The 23,037-nt window shown below is 50.7% G+C and overlaps 1 protein-coding gene across 1 annotated transcript in view; it reads left to right on the top strand.

The window, feature by feature from the left end:
- LOC119093947 (relaxin receptor 2) overlaps positions 1 to 16,577 on the top strand; it is a gene marked incomplete in the record, with an annotated part of 147,717 nt that extends 131,140 nt beyond the window's left edge. The window contains 3 exon segments of the mRNA XM_037216969.1: positions 4,159 to 4,349; positions 13,458 to 13,610; positions 14,608 to 16,577. Coding sequence (XP_037072864.1) covers positions 4,159 to 4,349; positions 13,458 to 13,610; positions 14,608 to 14,774 — 511 coding nt within the window.
- Between the last annotated feature and the right edge of the window lie 6,460 nt (positions 16,578 to 23,037).

Below are 23,037 nucleotides of genomic sequence, written 5' to 3'. Positions count from 1 at the left end.
GACCCGACCCGACCCGACCCAAACCGACCCAACCCGACCTGTCCGGACACGACCAAACCCGACCCGACCCGACCCGACCCGATTTGCTCCACCTCAACCCATCCCGACCCGACCCGACCCGACCCGACCCAAACCGACCCAACCCGACCTGACCCGACCCGACCAACCCGACCCGACCCGACCGGACCCGACCCGACCGGACCCGACCCGACCAAACCCGACCCGACCCGACCCGACCCGACCAGGCCAGACCTGACCCGACCCGAACCGACCCGACTCGACCCGACCGGACCCGACCCGACCCGAACCGACCGGACCCGACCCGACCCCGACCCGACCCGACCCGACCTGACCCGACCAGGCCAGGCCAGACCTGACCCGACCCGACCCGACCCGACCCCGACCCGACCCGACCCGACCCGACCCGACCCGACCCGACCCGACCCGACCCGACCAGGCCAGACCTGACCCGACTCGACCCGACCCGACCCGACCCGACCCGACCCGACCAGGCCAGACCTGACCCGACCCGACCCCCGACCCGACCCGACCCGACCAGGCCAGACATGACCCGACCCAATCCGACCCGACCCGACCGACCCGACCCGACCCGACCCCGACCCGACCCGACCCGACCCGGCCAGGCCAGACCTGACCCGACCCAACCCGACCCGACTCGACCCGACCGGACCCGACCCGGCCAAACCCGACCCAACCCGGCCAGACCTGACCCGACCCGACCGGACCTGACCCGACCAAACCTGACCCAACCCGACCCAACCACCCGACCCGACCCGACCCGGCCCGACCCGGCCAGACCTGACCCGACCCGACCCGACCAGGCCAGACCTGACCCGACCCAACCCGACCTGACCCGACCCAACCCAACCCAAACACCCGACCCGACCGGGCCCCGACCCGACCCAACACGACCCAACACGAGCCGACCCGACCCGACCCAACACAACCCGACCCGACCCGACCCGACCCGGACCCGGACACGATCCGACCAGGCCAGACCAGACCCGACCGGACCGGACCGGACGGGACCCGACTCGATCCGACTGGACCCCACCCGACCCGGCCCAATTGCCTGGGGTAAGATGTTCTTGTTCCAACCAGTTGCTCTCCTATTCCTCCTGCTGGTGCAGGCTGGTAATGATCTTAAGGTGATTGCGTGAACATCACCCTCTTACATTTTGCATAAAAAACATGTTGTTTGGCGTTGACTCTAGAGTAGGAGGGAAGAAAAGGCGAAACCAGCTTGCGTTTCCAAAAAAGGACAACAGTGACGCGAAATAAAAACTCCATCCGGCGGGAGATCGGATTTACTGGACGCCAGCCCTACACCACTAGTTCCGACTGCGTTCCTGCCTGCCATTCTAGGATTTAAGTGCTCCCCTCTGCTGGCGCCCATTGGCCACATCAGCAGTCGATGGCCCGTTTGCGACTCGTAGCGCCGCGGGGCGTGCGCTGATTGGCTGCATTAGCGTGCACGTGAGGAGTGATCGCGAGCCACACAAGGAAAAACTACATATCCGGCACCCGGCCGGCGACGGGGACCCCGTCTCGGCCACACGCCTGACACCGTCGCAGCCACGCGTCTGACGCTATCGCAGCCACACGCCTGACACCGTCGCACCCACACGTCTGACGTTATCGCAGCCACACGCCTGACACCGTCGCAGCCACACGTCTGACGCTATCGCAGCCACACGCCTGACACCGTCGCAGCCACACGTCTGACGTTATCGCAGCCACACGCCTGACACCGTCGCAGCCACACGTCTGACGCTATCGCAGCCACACGCCTGACACCGTCGCAGCCACACGTCTGACGCTATCGCAGGCCACACCACGTGCACCCAACGTCTGACGTTATCGCAGCCACACGCCTGACACCGTCGCAGCCACACGTCTGACGCTATCGCAGCACACGCTGACACCGTCGCAGCACGCGTGACGATCGCAGCACACGCTGCACAGTGCACCACACGTGACGTATCGAGCCACACGCCTGAAACCGTGCAGGCCACTTGACGCTATCGCAGCCACACGCCTGACACCGTCGCAGCCACGCGTCTGAAGCTATCGCAGCCACACGCCTGACACCGTCGCAGCCACGCGTCTGAAGCTATCGCAGCCACACGCCTGACACCGTCGCAGCCACACGTCTGACGCTATCGCAGCCACACGCCGAAACCGTCGCGCCAGGTCTGAAGCTACGCAGCCACACGCCTGACACCGTCGCAGCCACACGTCTGACGCTATCGCAGCCACACGCCTGACACCGTCGCGCCACAGTCTGACGCTATATAGACGCTATGCAACACGCCAGACACGTGCCCACACGTCTGACGCTATCGCAGCCACACGCCTGACACCATCGCAGCCACACGTCTGAGCTATCGCAGCCACACGCCTGTCGCAGCACACGTTGCGCTATCGCAAGCCACACGCCCCAACTCGCCACACGTCTGACCGCCCGCCGCTACGTCTGCCGCCACACTTGACGCCGCGCTGGAGCGCATCTGACGCCGCCGCCGCCGCCGCTGCATGTTTGGCGATTGTTTCCACGGCATTTATGCGTGGCCTTTCAGACAGATGTTTGGCACTGGTGGCACATGAAGTGTGCTTCCCGAAGGTAATGTCTTTGGTGAGGAACTTATGCTGGCGTCCGATGTTAGGCGCCCGATGTCAAGGTCACCGTGTCACCATTCCTTTTGTCTTCACTGACATAACATCTACACGGTCTTTCCCGGAATGGCGTATATAATAGTTATATGGCTGAAGGGCTGCGTGACAGTAGCAATCACGATTGATGATATGATTGATGATAGAGTGATGTCCATGTAGGATTCGTGAACCGTGATCTGATGGATCTGCATCTCAAGATCAAGATCTGCACTCACGTTTGCATGTGATAGTGGAAAAGAATGACGTAGAATAAAGGTAAAGTCATTTCCGGCTTATTAAAAAACGATGTGTTTTTACTAAATCAAACAGATGAAATACTTACTGTGATATGCCTCCACATAAGTCTCTGTCGCAATCTTGCACGGTGCTCAATTATCTGCGGCGAATTTGCTCTGAAGGACGCTCATGTGTCTGCCACCGAGGTATGAGGATGGTCAATCCACGACCGATAGCCAATGGTGCGTCGTGGGACGTGTGGGAGGATGGGGGAGGGAAGCCTCCCCACGCCCCGCTCCAGCTCCACCTGAACCTCGAGTGCATAAGTCCGGACACCGGAGCAAGACGCCGTGACTGGGGTCAGCTGGGAGCGCTTGCGTGCGTCAGGCCAGACCCTGACCTGGCCGCCGGCGGGGCGGGGCGGCTCCGAACCTGCCACCGGTCACGCCCGAGCCGTGCCGGCCGCCGATTGACCGGGCCGAGACGCCGCCTGCGGCGTGCCTGATAGCGTTGAGACGAGCTCGGGTGTTCCGAAGCGTGCCGATGAGGTCGGGGGCGCGGCGCCTCGGACAGTCTTGAGGCAGTCTGGCGGGCAGGCTATTGGGAAGTTCGGCCGGCGGCGTGTGGGCGGCCGGCCGGGCCTTACCGCTGAACGATGGTCTGAAGAGGCCCCGTCGGCACCGCTGAGTGCAATCTGGCAAATAAACGCCGTTATCGTGCGGCAAATAGCCTCTGCAGACTTCATGTCGGAGATTTATCTGAGCCTTCGGCGCCCGTCCACTCCGCGGCCAACATAATAGCCGTACGTTCTCAGACGGTGGGCTGTTGTGCCGAATCAAAGCGTGAAATCATCGATGCGACGTGGCAAATACGGACATCTTTCCAGCGTACCAGCTCGACTGCTCGGCGGCCGTCGTGTCCAACACCCGGCAGTCTTCTCCCGCTGTGGTTAATCATCATAATGCTGATTACTCCCGCTGGTGACGGCGCTCAGATTAAATTGGAAAGAAATGCAAGGCAGCTGCTCTTTTCCGTGGTTGCTGATAAAACATTTCTGTGTTTAAGCTTGTAATTCAACTCTCTGCCAGCTATCTTTTATGTTTCTTTTAATTAAACAAGTGAAAATTGATTGTTGCTGTGGTAACTGTGACTGAACACGCACACAGTTTGGTCCTCCCAGCGGGCTGGCGTTAGCAGTGCCCTCCCGGCACACTGCCGACTTGTCACCTCCGCCGCTGCCGACAGGCTGCTGCTGATCCTGTGCTCCTACATGGCCATGTTCTGCAACATCCAGCAGACGCGCCGCAACACGCCGCTGGTGGTGCGTGAGGTGGAGGTGGCCCTCCGCTTCTTCTGCATCGTCACCACCGACTGCCTCTGCTGGACTCCCATCATGGTGGTCAAGGCGGTGGCTCTCGCTGGCGTCCACGTACCAGGCATGTGCCGCGGCCAGGCGAGCCGCTGTGGCGGCGGTTCCAATAAGCGCTCGTCGTGGACTGCGCTTCCAAAGTGAGGTGTAATCTGATCCACGTATTTGAAATTGAGTCCATTTCTGAAGTCGTCCGGTTCGATTCGGCACAGCGAGATTAGTTTTGAGGATATTAAGTGCCTGTTTTTTTGTGTATATTGTGCTCGTGTGTATTTTTGTGCTCTACGTTCGTGCTTCGTGCTGTTCCAGTCCAGGAAGATTGCACAATTTAGAGCTGAACCAATCCGAATTCAATTCCACTCTAGTTTAAACTAGACCTTATGAAATTGTCCTATCCAGCATGGTCGAACCTATGGGCTAATATATGAACTGCGGTGAATTTAACCCATTGAGGTATTAAATGTTGATGCGATTAATGTCCGCCATCGAATTAGTTCCCGCGGATAGGTATGCATTGATAGATTAGTAAAACGTGGTTAGAGTGCGAGTAATTGATTAGCATGGTTAGGAAACGCAGATACCATCCTTTGTTATTGCACCCAAATTAGGAAACAATGTGGTGAGATTAAACACGAGATTTGATTACGGCCCTAGAACCTTTGACGCAGTGACAATGCCAGGTTCTGTAGGAGAGGATGGGAAAGGGGGGGGGGGGGACATCTGCTGACCCCGCTCGAGTGGCTCCCAGCAGCGCCGCGGAATGGCCACTGTAATCTTCGTGGGATGATGTATTAGATGCTTAGTTCCGGTACCCATAGGTGCAAGAAGCTTGGGGTCAAACGAGGTTGATCAAAAATCGATATCGGTCAGAAATCACAAATGACATTTCTCTTATCGATGATACCGACACTGCGACACAGTGGAACAACCAACGACTGGCAGGATACTGCGTCAAGATGTGCAGCATATTCATTACGTAGCTGCTGGGCGTTGGCGCCAGGTACACAGGCGGTAAAGCAGGTCAGATGAAATATCGTTCAATTACAGATGAAATGTGCGCCGCTTGAACGAACTGATGGCACCGATTTCCTGACACAGCTGATTCTGATAGCGTGATCCCGGCTCCTTCTGCGACTGCTCGTGGCGGAGGAGTTGGTGTCTGTGTTCAACGACGCCAGCCGACGGCGTACAAGTCATCCATGGTGGGATTTGACGCGCGCTCAGGTGGCCGGCTGAATACCCTCCCTGGTGCCTCTAACTATCCTACATCTCAAAGGCTAGGATAGTTAGAGACACCAAATTCACAGGATAGATGAATCTGTACATGAACTGAATTGCGTCAAAATTTTAGGTTCCTATGTTATGGCCTCGGAGTCAAATAGGGTCAAACAAGATCAACTCCAGCGTGGTATCCAGGTGCTCTAAGAACTTCTTATGCAACCACCGTGAAGCTTGACGCCTTTTTTATCAATTGGTTAATGAGGTCAATGACCCATTTTGACATTTATAAGGTCAAGGTAAACAAATGCTTGCGAGATTTCTATTTTTCATTCGAATAAGCGTTAGGGATTACACTAGGCGGTATGTGCCTATAAACGAAATGTTAACATGGGTCGTTTTAGTTTAATGACCTGCTCTGGCTTGAAAAAAATCATGAAACGCGTCTGCTGCGGTCCCTGTCATAAATAAATTAGGAATGAGCACCAAAAACTGCCCCAAAAACAAACTCTCGTGGAAAAGTAGGTTAGTTTTGACCTCATTGTGACCTTCATACCTAACCCAAGGTCAATGAGATTGCTTGTAATTCTAAATCTAAATGGTGTATTGCCTAAGAAGCTATCTCAGATATTAATCAGATATCAGATATCAGATATCTCAGATATAAGAGGCTATCTCAGTCAGGCTTTGTCTGACACTCTGCTGTTGCATCACTGTAAACGATAATGCAATAAATGCCCATCACCAAGAAATGCCCTTCGCTGACAGCCATGGCCTGACTTTGACCTGCTGAAGATCAGCGAACTTACAATGTTAATCTAAAGGTTTTCATCAAAAGCTCCGCTGTGTTATTATCTACATCTATGCAAAGTTTGACGCGTCTATTCCGCGCTGTGCGGAAATCATTCTGGAAAAACCTTGGCTGTCAATTATCCCCCCCCCCCCTCCTCTCCCCCGGGTGTTTCTTGAATGACTTTCGAACCGCGGCGTAGCCGCACCAAATTTTGTATATCTGTGGACAATTGAAAAGTGGATCATGTGACAAAACAATTAGATGTACCTTGTAATGTCGCTGACCTACGGCAGGTCAAAGTCAGGCTATGGATTCACCGAAGTCAATTTATTGGGAATCATTCACAATCTGGTGGAACAACGGGTTGTTAGACGAAGCCATACGTCTCTGACACACTTAATTAGGCAACACAACAATTGAATGACCAGGCTCTTTTGACCAAGGGCCCGGTATGAAGGCCAGACCAAGGTCAAAGCCAACCTGTTTTATCACTACAGGGCTTGCTGTATGGGGTAGTTTCTGGTGGTCATTTCTAGTTGATTAACAACAGGAACCGTATTACACATCTTCCGTGGACTTCTGAAATATAATGATAGATCACTGACAAATGATCCAGGTCAAGATTTTGTTTTTAGGAACGTACCGCCTACCGTTATTTTTGTCGCTTATTCAAATGCAGCACTCAAAGCAATCTTACATAATTCTGTTCAGCATGACCTTCAAAAAGTAAACAAGGTCATTCAACTTAAATGAGCATGTGGCCTTTTGCTTAGAACGGGGAACTAGGTTCTGGGGACACTTTAAAGACCAACTTGGAGTTGACATTGTGTGACGTTATTTGCCGCAACAGTCATGATCTAGGAACCTCGAACTTTGACCAAAGTGAGTTCACGTACAGGCCAAGGCACCTTGTAACTTTGGTGTCTTAAGCCCTCTTAGTTTCTGAGATAACTTAATGTTAAATTATTTGAAATCCCTGTAGACTCGAGCATCCCCTTCCCCATAAACCTATGTTTTCCGGGTCTTTGGCGGTTTGTAGTCTCGTTTTTGCGTACAGTGAATAGCACAACCTGCATACTTGGTCGAGGCCTTATCTTCAGGATTCGGACCCCAGTTTTCAGGACTCGTGAATTCGCCAGATCCGAATCCGTTTGAAGCTGTTCAATCCTGCGAAACCGAAGCATAAACTCCACATTACGCTCACTTATTCCATCACTTCTTGGACAGCTTTCCTATCGTGGTGACTCAAGCATCCTCCACGCTGAACTGAATGTCTGGAGGATATTCCGGACAACGTCTATATTCCACATGCAGTTCCCGTGCCGTCTGTGGTGACAATAATACACTAAAAATTGAGCTATGAACAGGCGTAGCATAGATTAAATTCAACTAGCGAAATAGATGCGTGGTAAAATACGCACCCAAAACCTTGGATACATACCACGAGCCGCCAGTATCCGATCAGACGCATGCAGTCGCCAGTATGGTGTCCTGGGCTCCGTGTAGGCAGCTGTACAGCTGGCCCCACTGGCAGCTGGCAACTGCCCTGCTCGTCTCGCTCAGGGTGCCCGCACTGCTATGGCATAACGCCATAGCATGACCGACATTTATAATATGGGTTTCCGCCTCTGCAATGCTTTTTAACTTTTTGCGTTGGTCATGTCTAGAAGTGCTATCATGATAAATTCGTCTGTCTTTTAAACTGTCATAATAGTTCGAATGCTTTTCTCCTACTAGAAAATCATGTTTGTTTGCATCGCCAGTTAAAGGTAAAGATTGCAACAGTTGAGGGTTTTAAGATACTTAGTTAGGACCAGAATGCGCCACCGGTTTGGAAGATAAACTGAGCAGTCCCGGGGTACGGAGCTGACCAAGGTCACTTAAACGCATCCCCGTGCTCCAAAGCCAAGCACCTGTGCTACCAGCCATGGTGAGAAAAGAGAAGTTTGAGAACATACACGGGGGTTGCAAAACCTGCTTTCTTGGAGGATTAGGTCGGCGGCAAAAGTGTATGTGTTCACTCGAAGCTATGTGCCAAAAATGTTTTTGGACAGCAAATTTTGATGACGGTCAAGACGAACTAATGCAGCACACTAGGGAAAACACAACATGAGGTCTCCATACATAGGTGTTATGCCTCCATGTTAATACATTTCGTCACACAACACCAGCAAACGTTTCCGTAGACTTTTTACCGTACTTCACGGCGCCATTGGATCTCTTCTAGGTTTCATTCCAGCCCGGCGACAAAAATACCGTATGAGTGTTGGATGGTCGGCCGACTCGGTGACAGGTCGGCGACAAAAATATCGTACGAGTGTTGAATGGTCGGCCGACTCGGTGACAGGTCGGCGACACATCAGTGTACTTCCTACGGCCCGGCCGGTCGGCCGGTTCGCTGTTTTTAACAGCCGGCCCTCAGTGTCCCGACCTAGACAGGATTATTAGTAGTATTATTAGTAGCATATTTACGTATTATCATTATTATTATGATGATTATATAAGTATTATACTCAGTACGAAATACTGAAAAATATAGATATAGGTATTCATCTGGCCGCAAGGGCATGTTAAAATCGTTGCGATGCGGTTGATATGAGATGGGCGGTGGCTTTCAACGCACAGCAATTTTGCAAGTGTCATTCACATTGTACTGTCATGAATACTTGCCTAGAGATGGATTTTTTACCTTGCTTACCTAATTAGCGGTGCCGCGATTCATCATCCTGTCCTCAATAACGAGAGGCATTAGCAGTTCAGGGTAAGTCGTTGGGATGATACGGTCAAGGTAGAAATTTACCTGTGATTATCCAAACTGCCTTTTCAAGACACTGGGAAGGCTGTTGGCTTACTGAAGCAGTCACAAGCGACCAGCACGATGGGGCCCGAAGCGCACACGTGATTTTCAGAAGCGGACATGGCCTCGTGGAGGTCCCCATCTTCGAAGTCATTCCCAGTGTAGCTTGCCACTGGTTCGAAATCTGCCATGTTTCCTGCCGCCCTGGCTATCGAGGTCCTTCGTTGTTTCGTTTTTGCGGTCGAGGAAAGCAGATCCAGCCGTGGATCGAGTTTAAACGTGAGGCCCCGGCAAGTCCCGGGGGTGGAGGAAAACTCCTATTGTGATTGGGCTATCTCATTAGTCTAGGACAGGGACGTCCGCTTTTCTAGCAGCAAGACTTATCCTGGCATCTGTTGAGCAGTGCATGATTGAACGTTTCGGTCCTGTGCATGATACTGAAAATTGTGGTGATGAAAGAGACCTTCGGTGATCGGCTGATTACTGACGACGCTGGTGGGCATGGACTTAATTACCATTTCTCCATATAATATTGCATTACGCTACTGGCAAGAATTTTTCCTCCAAAAATTTGGTCGGCGACAAAAAGTGCACTTTTACCACCCCTGAACATACAATAAAGCAAAAAGAGAATGGATATCTTTAGAAAAGACTGCGTTCGTCTGGCACAACACGGAGTGAGAATCAGCCACATCAAACTTTGATGACAGTACTTGAAGCTGATAAACATTTATACGCCCAAAGTTTCAACTAAACTTGAGCCCTCTTTTCGTCAATTATCATGAACTTATTTCATTGAGATCAAATTGGCTCAGGTGACGTATCCAGGACATCGGCCAGGTGGTTTCAGGGGAGAGAGTCCCAGCCCGCTCCCAAACGTGCAAAATTAACTTTGTCAGCATCCACCATCATTTACCCAAAACCTCTAACCCTAAACTCTCGGATCGTGCATATTCTAAAACGCCCCACCCGCCGCTTTTGCGAAAGTTGACTCCACAAACTCGATCAATTTTTTGTTTAAAAAGGCCCACGGTCTGCAAGCTTTCGGGCAGAAAGTTCACAAAAGTTAATCGGACCATGATTGTTTTTTACATCAATGAGAGTATTGATCCATTAACAAAAAGGATTAACACTGGTAGGCCATTAACCAACCGATTAACGGTTTACCAGACTCGTCGTCAGCTGTGCTTGTTTTTGCACGCCTCTATTCTCTTAGCTCCATAGTAACCTGCGGCAAGCCTCAAGCAATCAAAAACTGCCTGACAGCCGCCAGCATGCAGATGCCTGTGATGCAGACGATCGGACAGCAGTGACCACAAGTTAACAAGCGCCCGGGTGGCCGGCTAGATAACCTTCGCTCAGGTGGGGGTCAATTTACCCCCCCCCCTCTGAGATCTCGGAAACTAAGAAAGCTAGAGGCACCAAATTTACAGGGTGTCCTGACCTGTACATCAACTCACTTATGTCAAAGTGTCAGGTTCTTAGGACATGACCTTCGGGTCAAAAAAGGTAAAACAATGTCAAGTTCCAGGATGGTTTCCAGAGTGCCCCCAGAACCTAGGTAACCGTTTCTAAGCAAAAGGTCACATGCTCTTTAAAGGTCAGTGACCATGTTTGACATTTTGAAGGTCAAGGAGACCAAAACCATATAAGATTACTTTGAGTTTTGCATTTCACTAAGCGACGGAGGTTACGCTAGGCAGTGTGTTCCTAAAACAAAGTGCTCACCTGCGTCATTTTAGGTCAATGACCTGTTCTGACCTCTAAGAAGTCTATGAAATATGTATAACACGGTTCCTGCGATCAACAAATTTGAGATGAGCACCAGAAAGTATCTCATACAGCAAGCCGTAGAGTAATAAAACAGGTTGGTTTCGACCTTGGTTTGGCGTTCATACCTGACCTTAGATCAACAGGTTCTGCTCATTCAATATTTGTGTTGCCTAAGAAAGCACCTCAGGGATATATGCCTTCGTCTGACACTCCGTTGTTGGATCAGATTTAACGATTCCCTAGAAATTGCCTTCGCTGGAACCATGGCCTGACTTTGACCTGTCATAGGTCAGCGACCTTACAAGGCACATCTCAATTTTTTATGCCAAACGATCTGCTATTCAGTTGTCTATAGCTATGCAAAAGGTGGCGCGGCTGCGCCGCGCCGTTCGGAAACCATTCTGAAAAACCCTTCGAAGGGGTCAATTCGACCCCCACCCGAGCGCTTGTTAAGGTAAAAAAAAACACATACGCAGTGCGGATCATGCAGTGCAACAACGAGCCAAAAGCCACGCGCATTGCGCGCGATGTGATACAATTTAGGCGATGCGATTTCAGAGCACATACGGTTGCGCAGTCTCGTGGCGATCATTGTGCCCGAGTTCGGATAGAGTTTGAACGTCTGTGGCTTTGATTTCCCCGAGGATTAGGCGTGTGCCTCCGTCCTGGTTCGGCTGATGCACAACGGTCCGCCGGGGAGATGACGCGTTCGGTACATATTGCTGTGCAGATTGCAAGTTGCGGCCGATCTGATTCGCTGAAGGAGGGTCAGTGGCAAGGCGGGTGCGGAATTTGCTGCAATCGGCGGCAGAAATTATGGGACAGTAGCAGCAGATTGCGTCGTTGTTCTGTTGTTTGTTCAGAGGTCTTGTACTGATGGTCGCCGACCGACAGTGATCAGGGTCCCGAGTGGTCATGAGTGGCCGTTAGCACAGCTTCAGACGACGGCTATGGAAAATGGAAAATTTGACCAATGTTTGCTGAATAATTCGTGGAACAGGTGCCTCCAGAAAATTAAAGGTTGGCAAGTTTCAGCATACGAATTTGGAGCTGATCGTCTGGAAAACCAGGGGATCATGATCTTTCTTGCGTATATTATCGTCCATAGCGTTACAGTTCGGGGCCCACGTGCGACCGTGCGTACATACGAGGTGAATACGAACTGAACGTTGTCTAATAAATACACTTGAATCCAATCAAATTCGCATTGGGTCAGAGAGGATCCTGATCCAACCCTGATCCTGATCCGGATTCAATCCGAAGGGGAGAAATTGCTCTAAGGCTGACCCAACGGGATGTATTAACTCAAAATAAGCCAAAGGTCAGTAAAGCCAGGTAACGCCAGGAAAACTTTCGTGTACGATGTATGTATGCATGCTTATTGCATATATATATATATATATATATATATATATATATGTATATATACTGTTATAGTGTTATATTATTAGGTATGGCTGCTTGTATTCGAAACTTTCTCACTAAAGCCATCCAATGCAAGTGTAAGTAAGAAGAATACAAATGGTATATATAAATAAATATAGATACGTGTTGGTGTAAATATGCGTATATATATATTGTTGTTACTTATATATTACTTATACTTATATACTTATATATATATAAGTATATATATATATATATATATATATATATATATATATATATATATATATATATATATATTGAAGTACGTTAGGAGCAAGTCTTCTCTCATGCGTGCGTGCTGGCGAACGCGCGGGCGTGTGTGTGTGTGTTTTGAATGGTGTTAGTGGATGTCAATTCACCTATATAGTCCTGTTCTTTCAAATCACTTTACCTCTGCTTAGGCTTCCATCTTACAGCAATCTGATTTTCTCTCCCCATGTGCTATTACTGCATAACTCGCCACGAGTACTCCACCCAGTCAAATGTTCTAAGACTTTTGGAGTTTAACTCTGAAGGTCGTAATTAGCAGCCCCCTGAACGTTTCCACCTCTGAAAAATTGCCAGCGCGGCCTCGATTGTTGCCAAGAGGATTTTTCTTTCTACGTTAACATGATGTCAATGCAAAAAGATAATTTCAGCTCAAATGTTGTCGTGTTTTGAAACGTCATTGGAAGTTAACTAGGAACCGAAAATTCATGACAACGCCATCGCGAATCCGCTAAATCCGTATTCTGAGCAAAGTTGACCATCCGGAACACATCCGATCCGCTGGACTGAATCTGATGTTAGTAGCCGCCGGATTGGTCCACTCCGCTTCGTGCTCTGGCGCAAACGATTTGTAAGCTGCACAGAGCTAGGATCCGAGTTACAAGTCCTCAAGCAGATGGATACAGAAGTAATTAAATTTGAGGTGAAATATCCTTCCATGCCGCGCAAATACATACGGGGATAATAGCCCAGAAAAAAGACAATTGAAGAAACTTGGCCAACCGCTCCTTAACAAACGTACACAGGTCAGCCCCGGACACGGAGCGGTGAGCTGTTCTCCTGATGAGAGTTCAAGGATCGCGCTCGCCATTTTTCCCAATGCGTTCGACTGTTCAGTGCAGGCTGTTGTGGCGTGTGGAAAGAGGATGGCGGTCTGCGACGTTTTGCCGTCCTTTCAGTGGAGCTGCACGCTTGGATCGCGGTGTTTGTGCTGCCGATTAACTCAGCGGTCAACCCGTTCCTTTACACCTTCACCACCACCAAGTTCTACAGCCGGATGAAGACAGCGACAGCGAGGTACAGCATCTGCGTCCAGCATCGCCGTGAGTCCGGTACGTCATCAGCGGGCGGGGGCAGCGCGCAGGTGTGAGCCCCCCCCCCCGCCTCACAGTTGGTTCGGACCACTGTCACCTGTAGTCTTTAACGTGATGTCTGTGAGTGTCTTTTGAAAGATGGTTGCTCAAAATCGAAATACACCCCTATTAGCTAGCCGGAAAACAAGTGTTAATAACCACCTGGAGGAGGACGGGGGGGGGGGGGGGGGTACACATTTATCGTTGTATCAATGATTCAACTCTGAGTCATCTATGCGAGATCTATGAGGTCATCAGCGTTGCGTTGACACAACCTGGGCACACGACCCAGTGCAGTGGAGGTGCCGTGACGCCCTCCCGCTACAGAGTGCTCGCCAGCGCGTTTTGCTAAGGTGCGCGTGATGGGATGTGTGGGTGGTGCCGGTTCCCTAATGGGCTGAACGTGGAAGCCGTGCCGTAGCAAGCTCCGCTTGCCGCGACCCTGGTAAGAAGCGCAGTCTTTCCACGAACGTAGCGCAGTTTCCATTATCGCTGCCTGGGCGCTCGTCGTTTCGGGACCGGAAAATATGGACGCTTTCGTTCTTGGGCAATCGTGTTATTAAAGCTACCGGGAAAATGGCGAAAATTTCATAAGCAACAAGCGGCCATGTGCAATATATCGCGGTCAGTAGATCATGGAGTCGGTAGCGGGCGCCGCATGGTCTCTCCCCCAGACCTGTGGCTGTAGCACGTTCTTGCTCCAAGCATACGTTTCGGTCAGTTTGTTCAGTCAAAAGAGTATGCTAACGTGACTCAGCACAGGGGCCGGGAAGGGGAGTCTTCTTCTCGGTCAGCATGGTCACAGAGATAGTTAAGTTTCGTGAAGTGTAGACGGCGCATGCCCGCTTGCCCCACCCGCTCTTGCGCCTACCACCCCATATGATGGCCGTCCCACCCACCCAGTCACGGCGACCGTGCCCTCTCCGCGTGGCGGAGCCCACGCGCCGCCCGTTCTCACGGCTGGCCCTGTTTGCAGTGAACGTGACCGGCTCGGAGAGTGTGGGCTTCACTCAGCGGACCAGCCTGCACGTGATGCCCGTCAACAAAGCGTTCTCAGAAGCACCCACCAGCTCCCACAGGACAGCGCTCCCCAACGAGGCGCTGCTGACCTCCCACGCCACCGTTACTGACTCAAAGTGCTAGTTGTGGTCGATAGATGGCAGTGAGGAGGCGGTTGCGGATGAGATCATGCGATTTCCTCTGGGTGTTATATGCCGGTCTTCGGTCTGAGCATGTTTGGAATTCGTTTGGCTTATGTTTAAATGTAGTAGAAAAACAAATTAGTACAATAATCAGCATGAGCTGTCTTCAAACTGACTGGCGTCACACCGCGCTTGAGCCGTGCTGCGCCGGCATTGAACGCACCAGCCATGAGCGGGCCGAAGTGTCTTCTGACGGGCCTCCGTCCGAGCACCGAGCGCATATACGTGGGGTTCCCTGGAGAGACGTAAAGGGAAGGGGGAAGTTTGCAACGCAGACGGGTCCCTGCGCGAGCGGAGTGTCGACGTACTGGTCCCTGTGCGAGTGGAGTGTCGACGGACGGACGGGTCCCTGCACCAGTCGAGTGCCGACGGACGGGTCCCTGCACCAGTCGAGTGCCGACGGGCGGGTCCCCAGGTGCACTTCGACCCAACGTTATCCACCCTTCTCCACTTCGTGGCCCTCAAATGACTGACTGGCCGAAAGGGAAATCAATCAAACAACCAAATCACGCTAAACACCCAGGCATAGATGTTACATTTTCAAAATGCGTGTGATGTTCGAATGTTGTTATAACATGCATTCCTAGTATGCTTCACGTAACCATTTTGAAAAGACAGGTTTTGTCTTAAGCATTGGCAGGAGTGGGCCAAGGAAATGTGACTCATCATTCGGAACTGTTTAAATGTGTCGTTGTGGTTGAACGTTCACTGACAGCTCTGACAGTCAATGTTATCATCGTCACCACTCGATGTGACCAAATAATGCCCAGATCATGTTGTCATATAGTACGCTCTAGCAAGTGTTACATTACAACGCATACGGTTGTGTGTCGGTGCATGTTTTGTTGTCGATAGTTGGGGCACCAAAATGTCAGCTATGTTTTGATCTGTGCAAGGTGTATGTTCCATTCTAGACATCTTAGGCATCAATGTATGTAGTTTTGTTTCGTTGTAGGCTATTAGGTTCCTGTATGCAAGCAAGCCAGAAAGACACCCTGAGACGAAGTGTCGTCATTTGTACAGCTTCATGTGTGACGCCTGCACTCAATTCGCATCGTTCGGGTGCCCGTCATGCCTCTGACCGACGCATGGTTTCGTATGTTGAGCTTTGTCATGCTTAAAGGCCATCTACCAACATCCTGTTCCACGCGGATCGGGGTCTGGTACACTTGCCCTGACTTTTCCATCTCTCATGTCGTTTCGGGTTTTGACTGGCAAGAAAACTCTGTGCATTCATGGAACCAAAAGACATCTAAGAATGTCACACAGGGTACTAACGGGCACAGGTGATCAAAAGCGGGATTGAAGCAATCTCATCCGGTGTACACAGCTGGTTCATGTCTGAGTCTTTCCTCGGCCGATGTTCAAGACTCCAGCCCCAGTGTGCCACTAGCTGATACATAACTGGGTCTCAGCGTGCCGCCCAGGCTTACTCCTGCGAAGTAGAACCGCCGCGCTTCCGTCATCAGCTGGGTCAAATATGTGACGCGCTACGACGGGGTTGGTGTTCCCCCTCTCGGCGTGCGCACGTATGCGCTATGAGGATGCTTACTCTCCACCATCCCCCAGTTTGGATGTTCCTGGGGTGGGTGCTGCGTGTGTGGAGGCGGAGAAGGACGGAGACATCACCGTTGGCGAGAGTGTAACGCGCTTGGGTCCGCTGTCGTGCCGCGGTTTGTCCCGCTGCGCGCACCAGCTCTTTGGGAAGAGCGGGTATCATCGTCAGCCTATGTAATACACGCTGTGTCCCAATCTGGCCCTGCAATTGAGGAAGACAAGCGGTGCAGCTGTTACACATACTTGACCAAGACATCACTTCCAAAAGAAATTAGACAGAAGAAAAGAGCGCTTCCACCTCAACGACACAGTTAGGTAGCGCGTATGCTGATATAGGCAGGGGTTATACGATCCAAGCGTGGCCCAGGCAGCGTCTTCCAGGGCGGCTCCTTCCCAGGGGATGACGGCAGCCAGGAAGTGATCGCCCCGCCGCGGGATTAGCACGGTGCCGACCAGCGCCCGGGACGTTGAGTTCACGGGCGTAGTTCGCCTCCAAACAGACCCACTCGGTCCGGTAATCCAGCCCTGAGGGCATATCTCGTCTTCGTCCAGCGGAGCATTGGAAGCAGACATTTACTCACTGAGATCACGCAGCTGTACATTGATAGACGGAGGTTCCTTCTGATGCTGGGTTTCCGCTGTCGTCAGAACTGAGGTCAGACGGTGGTCTCGGCCGGGCAGGTAGCGGAGCTGGTTACGCCGTTATTGACTGCTGAAACTACAGGAGCAGATTAACCCTCACCTTCCGAGGGGTGCCTGAGAACCACCCCTTCACCCCACGCAGCACGCCTCAAGCACCCCTCGCCCTACACAGGGTGCCTCAGAAGCCACAGAAGCACCCTTTACCCTATGCTAGTGCCTCTGAAGCATCCCTGCGCTACGCAGGGTGCCTCAGAAGCACCCTTCACCTCACGGGGATGTCTCAGAAGCATCCCATCACGAGGATTTCCGTAATATCTTCTGAACCGTTTTGACCATGATGCTGAAATGCTCACATGCTGCGTTGGAATCTATTTCACACTTGTCGAAATTTATACTTTTAGGTCTTCTGGTTTTTGACAAAGTGATAAAGAACGCTCATTTTTGCAGGAAATGCAATTCATATGCTTGCCATCGACTTTTCTTAATTGTTCTTTGAAGAACATTACCATTGTTCCAGCTGCTTTTGTAAGATCGGGCCACCAAGGTCGAGCCAAGCCAAACCTTGTTATTGGCGACCAAGTTTGACCTCTTGAAACTGGTAGATAGATCTGCGCCGTTCAGAGTTAGATAACTCTGCGCCGTTCAGAGGTAGATAATTCTGCGCTGCTCAGAGGCAGATAACTCTGCGCTGCTCAGAGCTAGAAAACTCTGCGTGGTTCAGAGCTAGATACACACCTCTGTGTCGTTCAGAGGTAGGCAGTTCTGCGCCGTCAGTGTAAACTGATTTCTCGGAACCTGCGGGCAGCCAGTGACTGGATCTCCGAGGCAGAATTAAGTGGCCCTGCACTGTGATCGATTTCCAGATCACGGACCGGTGTTCGGCGAGGGGCGGCGCTGTGCCGAAGAGATACGCTCGCGGCATCTGGGATTTACCACGACCGACGCGTGGGAGCGTAGCTTCTAACCCAGGTGTGTTTAGGGTTGACTGGAAAAGATCCAAAACGAGTTTTCTGGAGCAGAAGCTAGGGGCCTGTTCTTAAAGTGACAACGCCAGGAACTTGTCCTAGAAAGTTCGGTCCAATCACACATGGGAGATACAAGCTCCCGACTTCATGGAGACGCACTGAGAGTAGATCATTTCCTATTTCAAGCGAAGCATGGCCATCCTCAGCAGGGCGATTGACCGCCCGTTAGGAACTGTTAATGTTAATTGGTGCATCGTAATGAAAATGAATGCATTAGAGACTGTCATTGAATATTTAGCTAACAGTAGCCATCCTGAAACTCGTCACAAGAAGACATCCACATCTTACGCCCGCTGTGTGAGAGCTGAAGGCTAGCTGATCGCCCCAGATAATGGACTCGTTATCTGTCAGAGCGTTTCGAGCAGGAAGCCCCGGGCCGCATACACACATGCCGAGCGCAGTACATTCAGCTTCCGAACCATATTGTCTGCTGGTGCGCAGCGGCCGCCCTGCCCTGAGCGTGGAACAGTGAGGCGAGAGGGCACCTTGGAAACCCCGTCGACAAAAGCTCCCATCATAGGCTGGTAACGTAGGGTCCAACGCAAAAGCAGTGAGCGTCGTTACACCGGACTGACGTACTGGTAGCTGTAGCAGTGGCGATGGGCGATGGTAGTCTGGAGACCGCGGAGGAACCGCGATGGTAGTCTGGAGAGGTGTGGGAGGAACCGCGATGGTAGTCTGGAGAGGCGTGGTAGGAACCGCGATGACCTCACAGGGAGAGCCAGCGGCCACAGGAGCATGTGAGGCCTCAGGATCACCGTCGGCTGTATCACTGGAAGTAACAACCACGGCAGGAATACAGTGCACTTTGAGCACAATTCCACGCTGTGTCAGAATCACGTGTTCAGAGCGCGGTGATGAGACACAGACACCGGTCACAGCAAAACATGCACAACGGATCGCGTGCCAGTGAAGGGGTCACTTACGCTGCTACCACATGCAGATCTTGGCCGGTTCAGATGCCAAGCGCAAGATCAACTCACTCCGCCCTTCCTGCCAGGGTGAGAGGTGAACGACGCCACCTAGCCACAGCAGCTCAGTGCGTCGTAAAAGTTCAGTGATTCACAGGCCTACACGGAACTTGAGGCCAATCTCAGCGGCGTCACTTTATATACTTACGCGGGGTGGGGGTTAACGCCCCCCACCTAACTGATCCCTCCAGTGTTCTCTGAGCCCCCCCCCCCCTCCCAATGCAAATAAGCAACAAGGGAATGTTGGGCCAAACGGATACAGAACAACTGTCTTAACTTTTGGTATAATGGGTAGTTGGTGCCCGGACACATCACTATAATATAATGTTGGTTCTATACTAAATGACATCCTATAGGACAACCCTGCAAATGTTTCGCAAGTTTTGTTATCCAATGCTTGCACCAACTGGCACAATATGATATTTAAATGATGGATACGGTTCTGGGAAATCGGTCCAAATACGGTCCTCACACACACACACACACACACACACACACACACACACACACACACACACACACACACACACACACACACACACACACACACACACACACACACACCACACACACACACACACACACACACCACACACACACACACACACACACACACACACACACACACACACACACACACACACACACACACACACACACACACACACACACACACACACACACACACACACACACACACACACACACACGCACACACACACACACTGCCGGACTACAATATCCGAATATCCGGCAGTTTTTTAAGTACAGGGCGGCCCAAACAAAAGTTAACGCATGTTTTCCCCAATAGTGGCAGGCGTATTTGTCGTATATTCGTGGCTGTAGTGGTGATACAACATGATCGGAAACTTCGGTAGTGATCAGTGATTTCTCACTAAGATTTAGCTATTTCCTTCCGTGAATAACACCACATTTTAAGTTTTTCACAAAAAAGCAGTCTTGACATTGAGGACGCATATTCAAATGGCCGAAATCTGGGGAGAAATTAGACTTTGGTGGTAAGCTAAGTCAACATTTTCGGCTGAGCCCGTCAACCGGCTGCAAAAAGTGACACCTTTGGCGAGGATTTTAATAGCAGTGATGAAACTTGCTCAATTTTACATTTGTTCGCGGGCATCACATAATGTAGGAAGACATAACAGTCTCTTGAATTCCGAAAATTTGGGTAAAAACCCACACCCGGCCACGTTGTATTTTATTATGCGTCCGGGTGGTCGATTGAATACCCTACGCTCGGGTCGAGGTCAATTTTGCCCCCCCCCCCCCTCTTCCATCACTGAGTTCTCGAAAGCTGAGCAGGCGGGAGGCACTAATTTCACGGAATGTGTTAACCTATACGTGAACTTACATGTGTCAAAATTTCAAATCAAATCAAATAAAAAACGCGCGCCCGGGTGGCCACCTAGACACCCTTTGCTCGGGTGGAGGGGGGGGGGGGGGGCGGGGGCCAAATTGACCCCCTTGAAATCTCGGGAACAAAGAAAGCTAGAGACAACAAACTTACAGAGCGAGTTGACCTTGAATTCACTCAGAGCAAAGTTTCAGGTTCCTAGGGCATGACCTTCGGGTCAAAAAAGGTAAAACAAGGTAAAGTTCCAGGTTGGTCTCCAAAGTGCCCCCAGAATCTAGGCGACCGTTTCTAAGCAAAAGTTCACATGCTCACTTAAGGTCAGTGATCTTGTTTGTCCTTTTGAAGGTCAAGGTGACCAAAACCATACAAGATTACTTTGAGTTTTGCATTTGATTACGCGACAAAGACGCTAGGCAGTATGTTCCTGAAACAAAATGCTGACCTGGTTCATTTTAGGCCAATGACCTTTTCTGACCTCTAAGAAGTCCATGGAAGATGAATGATGCGGCTCCTGCTAACAATAAACTCGAAATGAGCACCAGAAACTATCCCATACAGCAAGCCCTAGTGTAACAAAACAGGTTGGTTTTGACCTTGGTGTGACCTTTGTACCTGACCTTAGGTCAATTTCATTTACTCATTCAACCGTTGTGTCGCCTAGGAAAGCATCTCAGAGATGTATGGCTTCGTCTAATACTTCGTTGTTGGATCAGATCGAAGAATTCCCTAGAAATTGCCTTCGATGAAACCATGACCTAACTTTGACCTGCCATAGGTCAGCGACCTTACAACGGAATTCTAGATGTTTAATGCCAAACGATTCACTATTCAATTGTCCACAGCTATACAAAATTTGGCGCGGCTGCGCCGCGTCTTTCGGAAACCATTCTCAAAAAATCTTCGGGGGAGGGTCAATTTGCCCCCTCGACCCGAGTGTGTGTTAACACGTGCTCGGGTGGGAAGAGTCAGTTGGAGCCCTGCCCTTCCCCCCCCCCCAGGTTTTTCAGAAATTATTTTGCACCAAGTTTTTCATGGCTGTAAACAATGGAATAGTGAATTATGCGATATAAAGCATTCAGATGTATCTTGTAAGGCCACTTATATATGACAGGTCAAAGTCAGGCCATGAATTGAGCGAAAACAATTCGCAGGAAGTCTTTTAATTTGATGCAACAACAAGGTGTTAGACGAAGTCATTCATCTCCGTGATAGTTTCCCCAGGCAACACAACAAATAATGAACAAATTTTGTTGACGTAGAATTGGGTATGAGGGTCAGACCAAGGTCAAACCCGACTTGTTTTGATATTCTAGAACTTGCTGTGTGAGATAGATTCTAGTGTTCATTTTGAGTTTTATAATGGCAGAAACCGCATTATGATATTCCACAGACTTTAAAGATCAGAATGTCACTGACCTAAACTAAACCAGATCAACATTTTGTTTTTGGGGATATTCTGCCTAGCGCAATCCTTGGCGCCTATTCAAATGCAAAAATCAAAGCAGTCTTGTATGATTTTGGGCAACATGACCTTTAAAGGGTCACACAAGGTCACTGAACTTAAATGACCACCAGGGTCTCGTTGCTTAGAACAAGTATCTAGGTTCACGGTGTTTGCATGAGAAGGTCTGGGAAACTTTAAACACAATCTGGAGTTTGACCTTGTTAACCTTATTTGACCCAAAATCATGACCTAGGAACCTCAAAACTTAACAAAGATGAGTTCACGTACAGGCCAATACACCCTGCAAATTTGGTGTCTCTAGCTCTCTTAGCTTCTCAGATCTCAGGGGGCTAAATTGACCCTACCACTCCAGCGAACGGTAACTAACCGGCCATCCGGGCGCGTGTCAAAACTACGTTAGTGAAAATTTGTAGCCACGTCATTTTCCTTATTAGTCGGGACCGGCCCTCTAAACTGGAGATGTTCCTATGCCCCGAGCCAGCCCACTCCTGTGCAAAATTCTCGTCACGGTCTTGGTCTAGGCATTTTAGTTTTTATCCTCTCATTCCATGATGCGTGCCCGGAAAACCCATGCACTTTTACTATTGCACCATTTCGCATGTAGCATAGTTCTTCCATGTCCAACCCAGCGTTAAAATTTTGGCGTTCCCACCTTATGGCCCTATCTATTGAATGGTATGTCACCTCCACTCGGTATTTTTGTATATAATGCCAGACAGACTGTTTTGTGTTCCCCAATTACACTGCAAATCTCCAAATCCCACTCTAAACGCCATAGTCCACGCTATATAACATACAACATGCACACTGTTGTTTTACCGTACTTGCATGTTCCCCTCCCGACTCCTTCGCCGTTTTCACGGTCTGTATATTACTATTCACACCCCACAGTTCTTATCACAATTCCCTTGAGACATGATCACCACTGACTGCAGCGGCGCACACGCAGGCGCGGCCAGAGACGGGCCCAGGCCCAGGCAAAGGCACAGCGCTCGGTGCGGCACATCCCAACACCTTACCATACGCTGCAAGCGTTCACAGCGAGCGACAGAACAGAAGCGCAGGAGATAGCATCCCACATGTGGTCTGGTGCCTCAGCGCGCCCGCGGGCGGCACGGGTGTGTCGCTGCCGATCTGTGCGACGCAGGGCCGGCGGTGCCGTCGCAGGTTCA

Source organism: Pollicipes pollicipes, unplaced genomic scaffold, assembly GCF_011947565.3.
Source record: "Pollicipes pollicipes isolate AB1234 unplaced genomic scaffold, Ppol_2.1 Scaffold_4002;HRSCAF=4701_pilon_pilon_pilon, whole genome shotgun sequence".
Taxonomy (NCBI): Eukaryota; Metazoa; Arthropoda; class Thecostraca; order Pollicipedomorpha; family Pollicipedidae; genus Pollicipes; species Pollicipes pollicipes.
The sequence above is the reverse complement of the archived record's forward strand: the minus strand, read 5'-3'. Positions and strand labels throughout refer to the sequence as shown.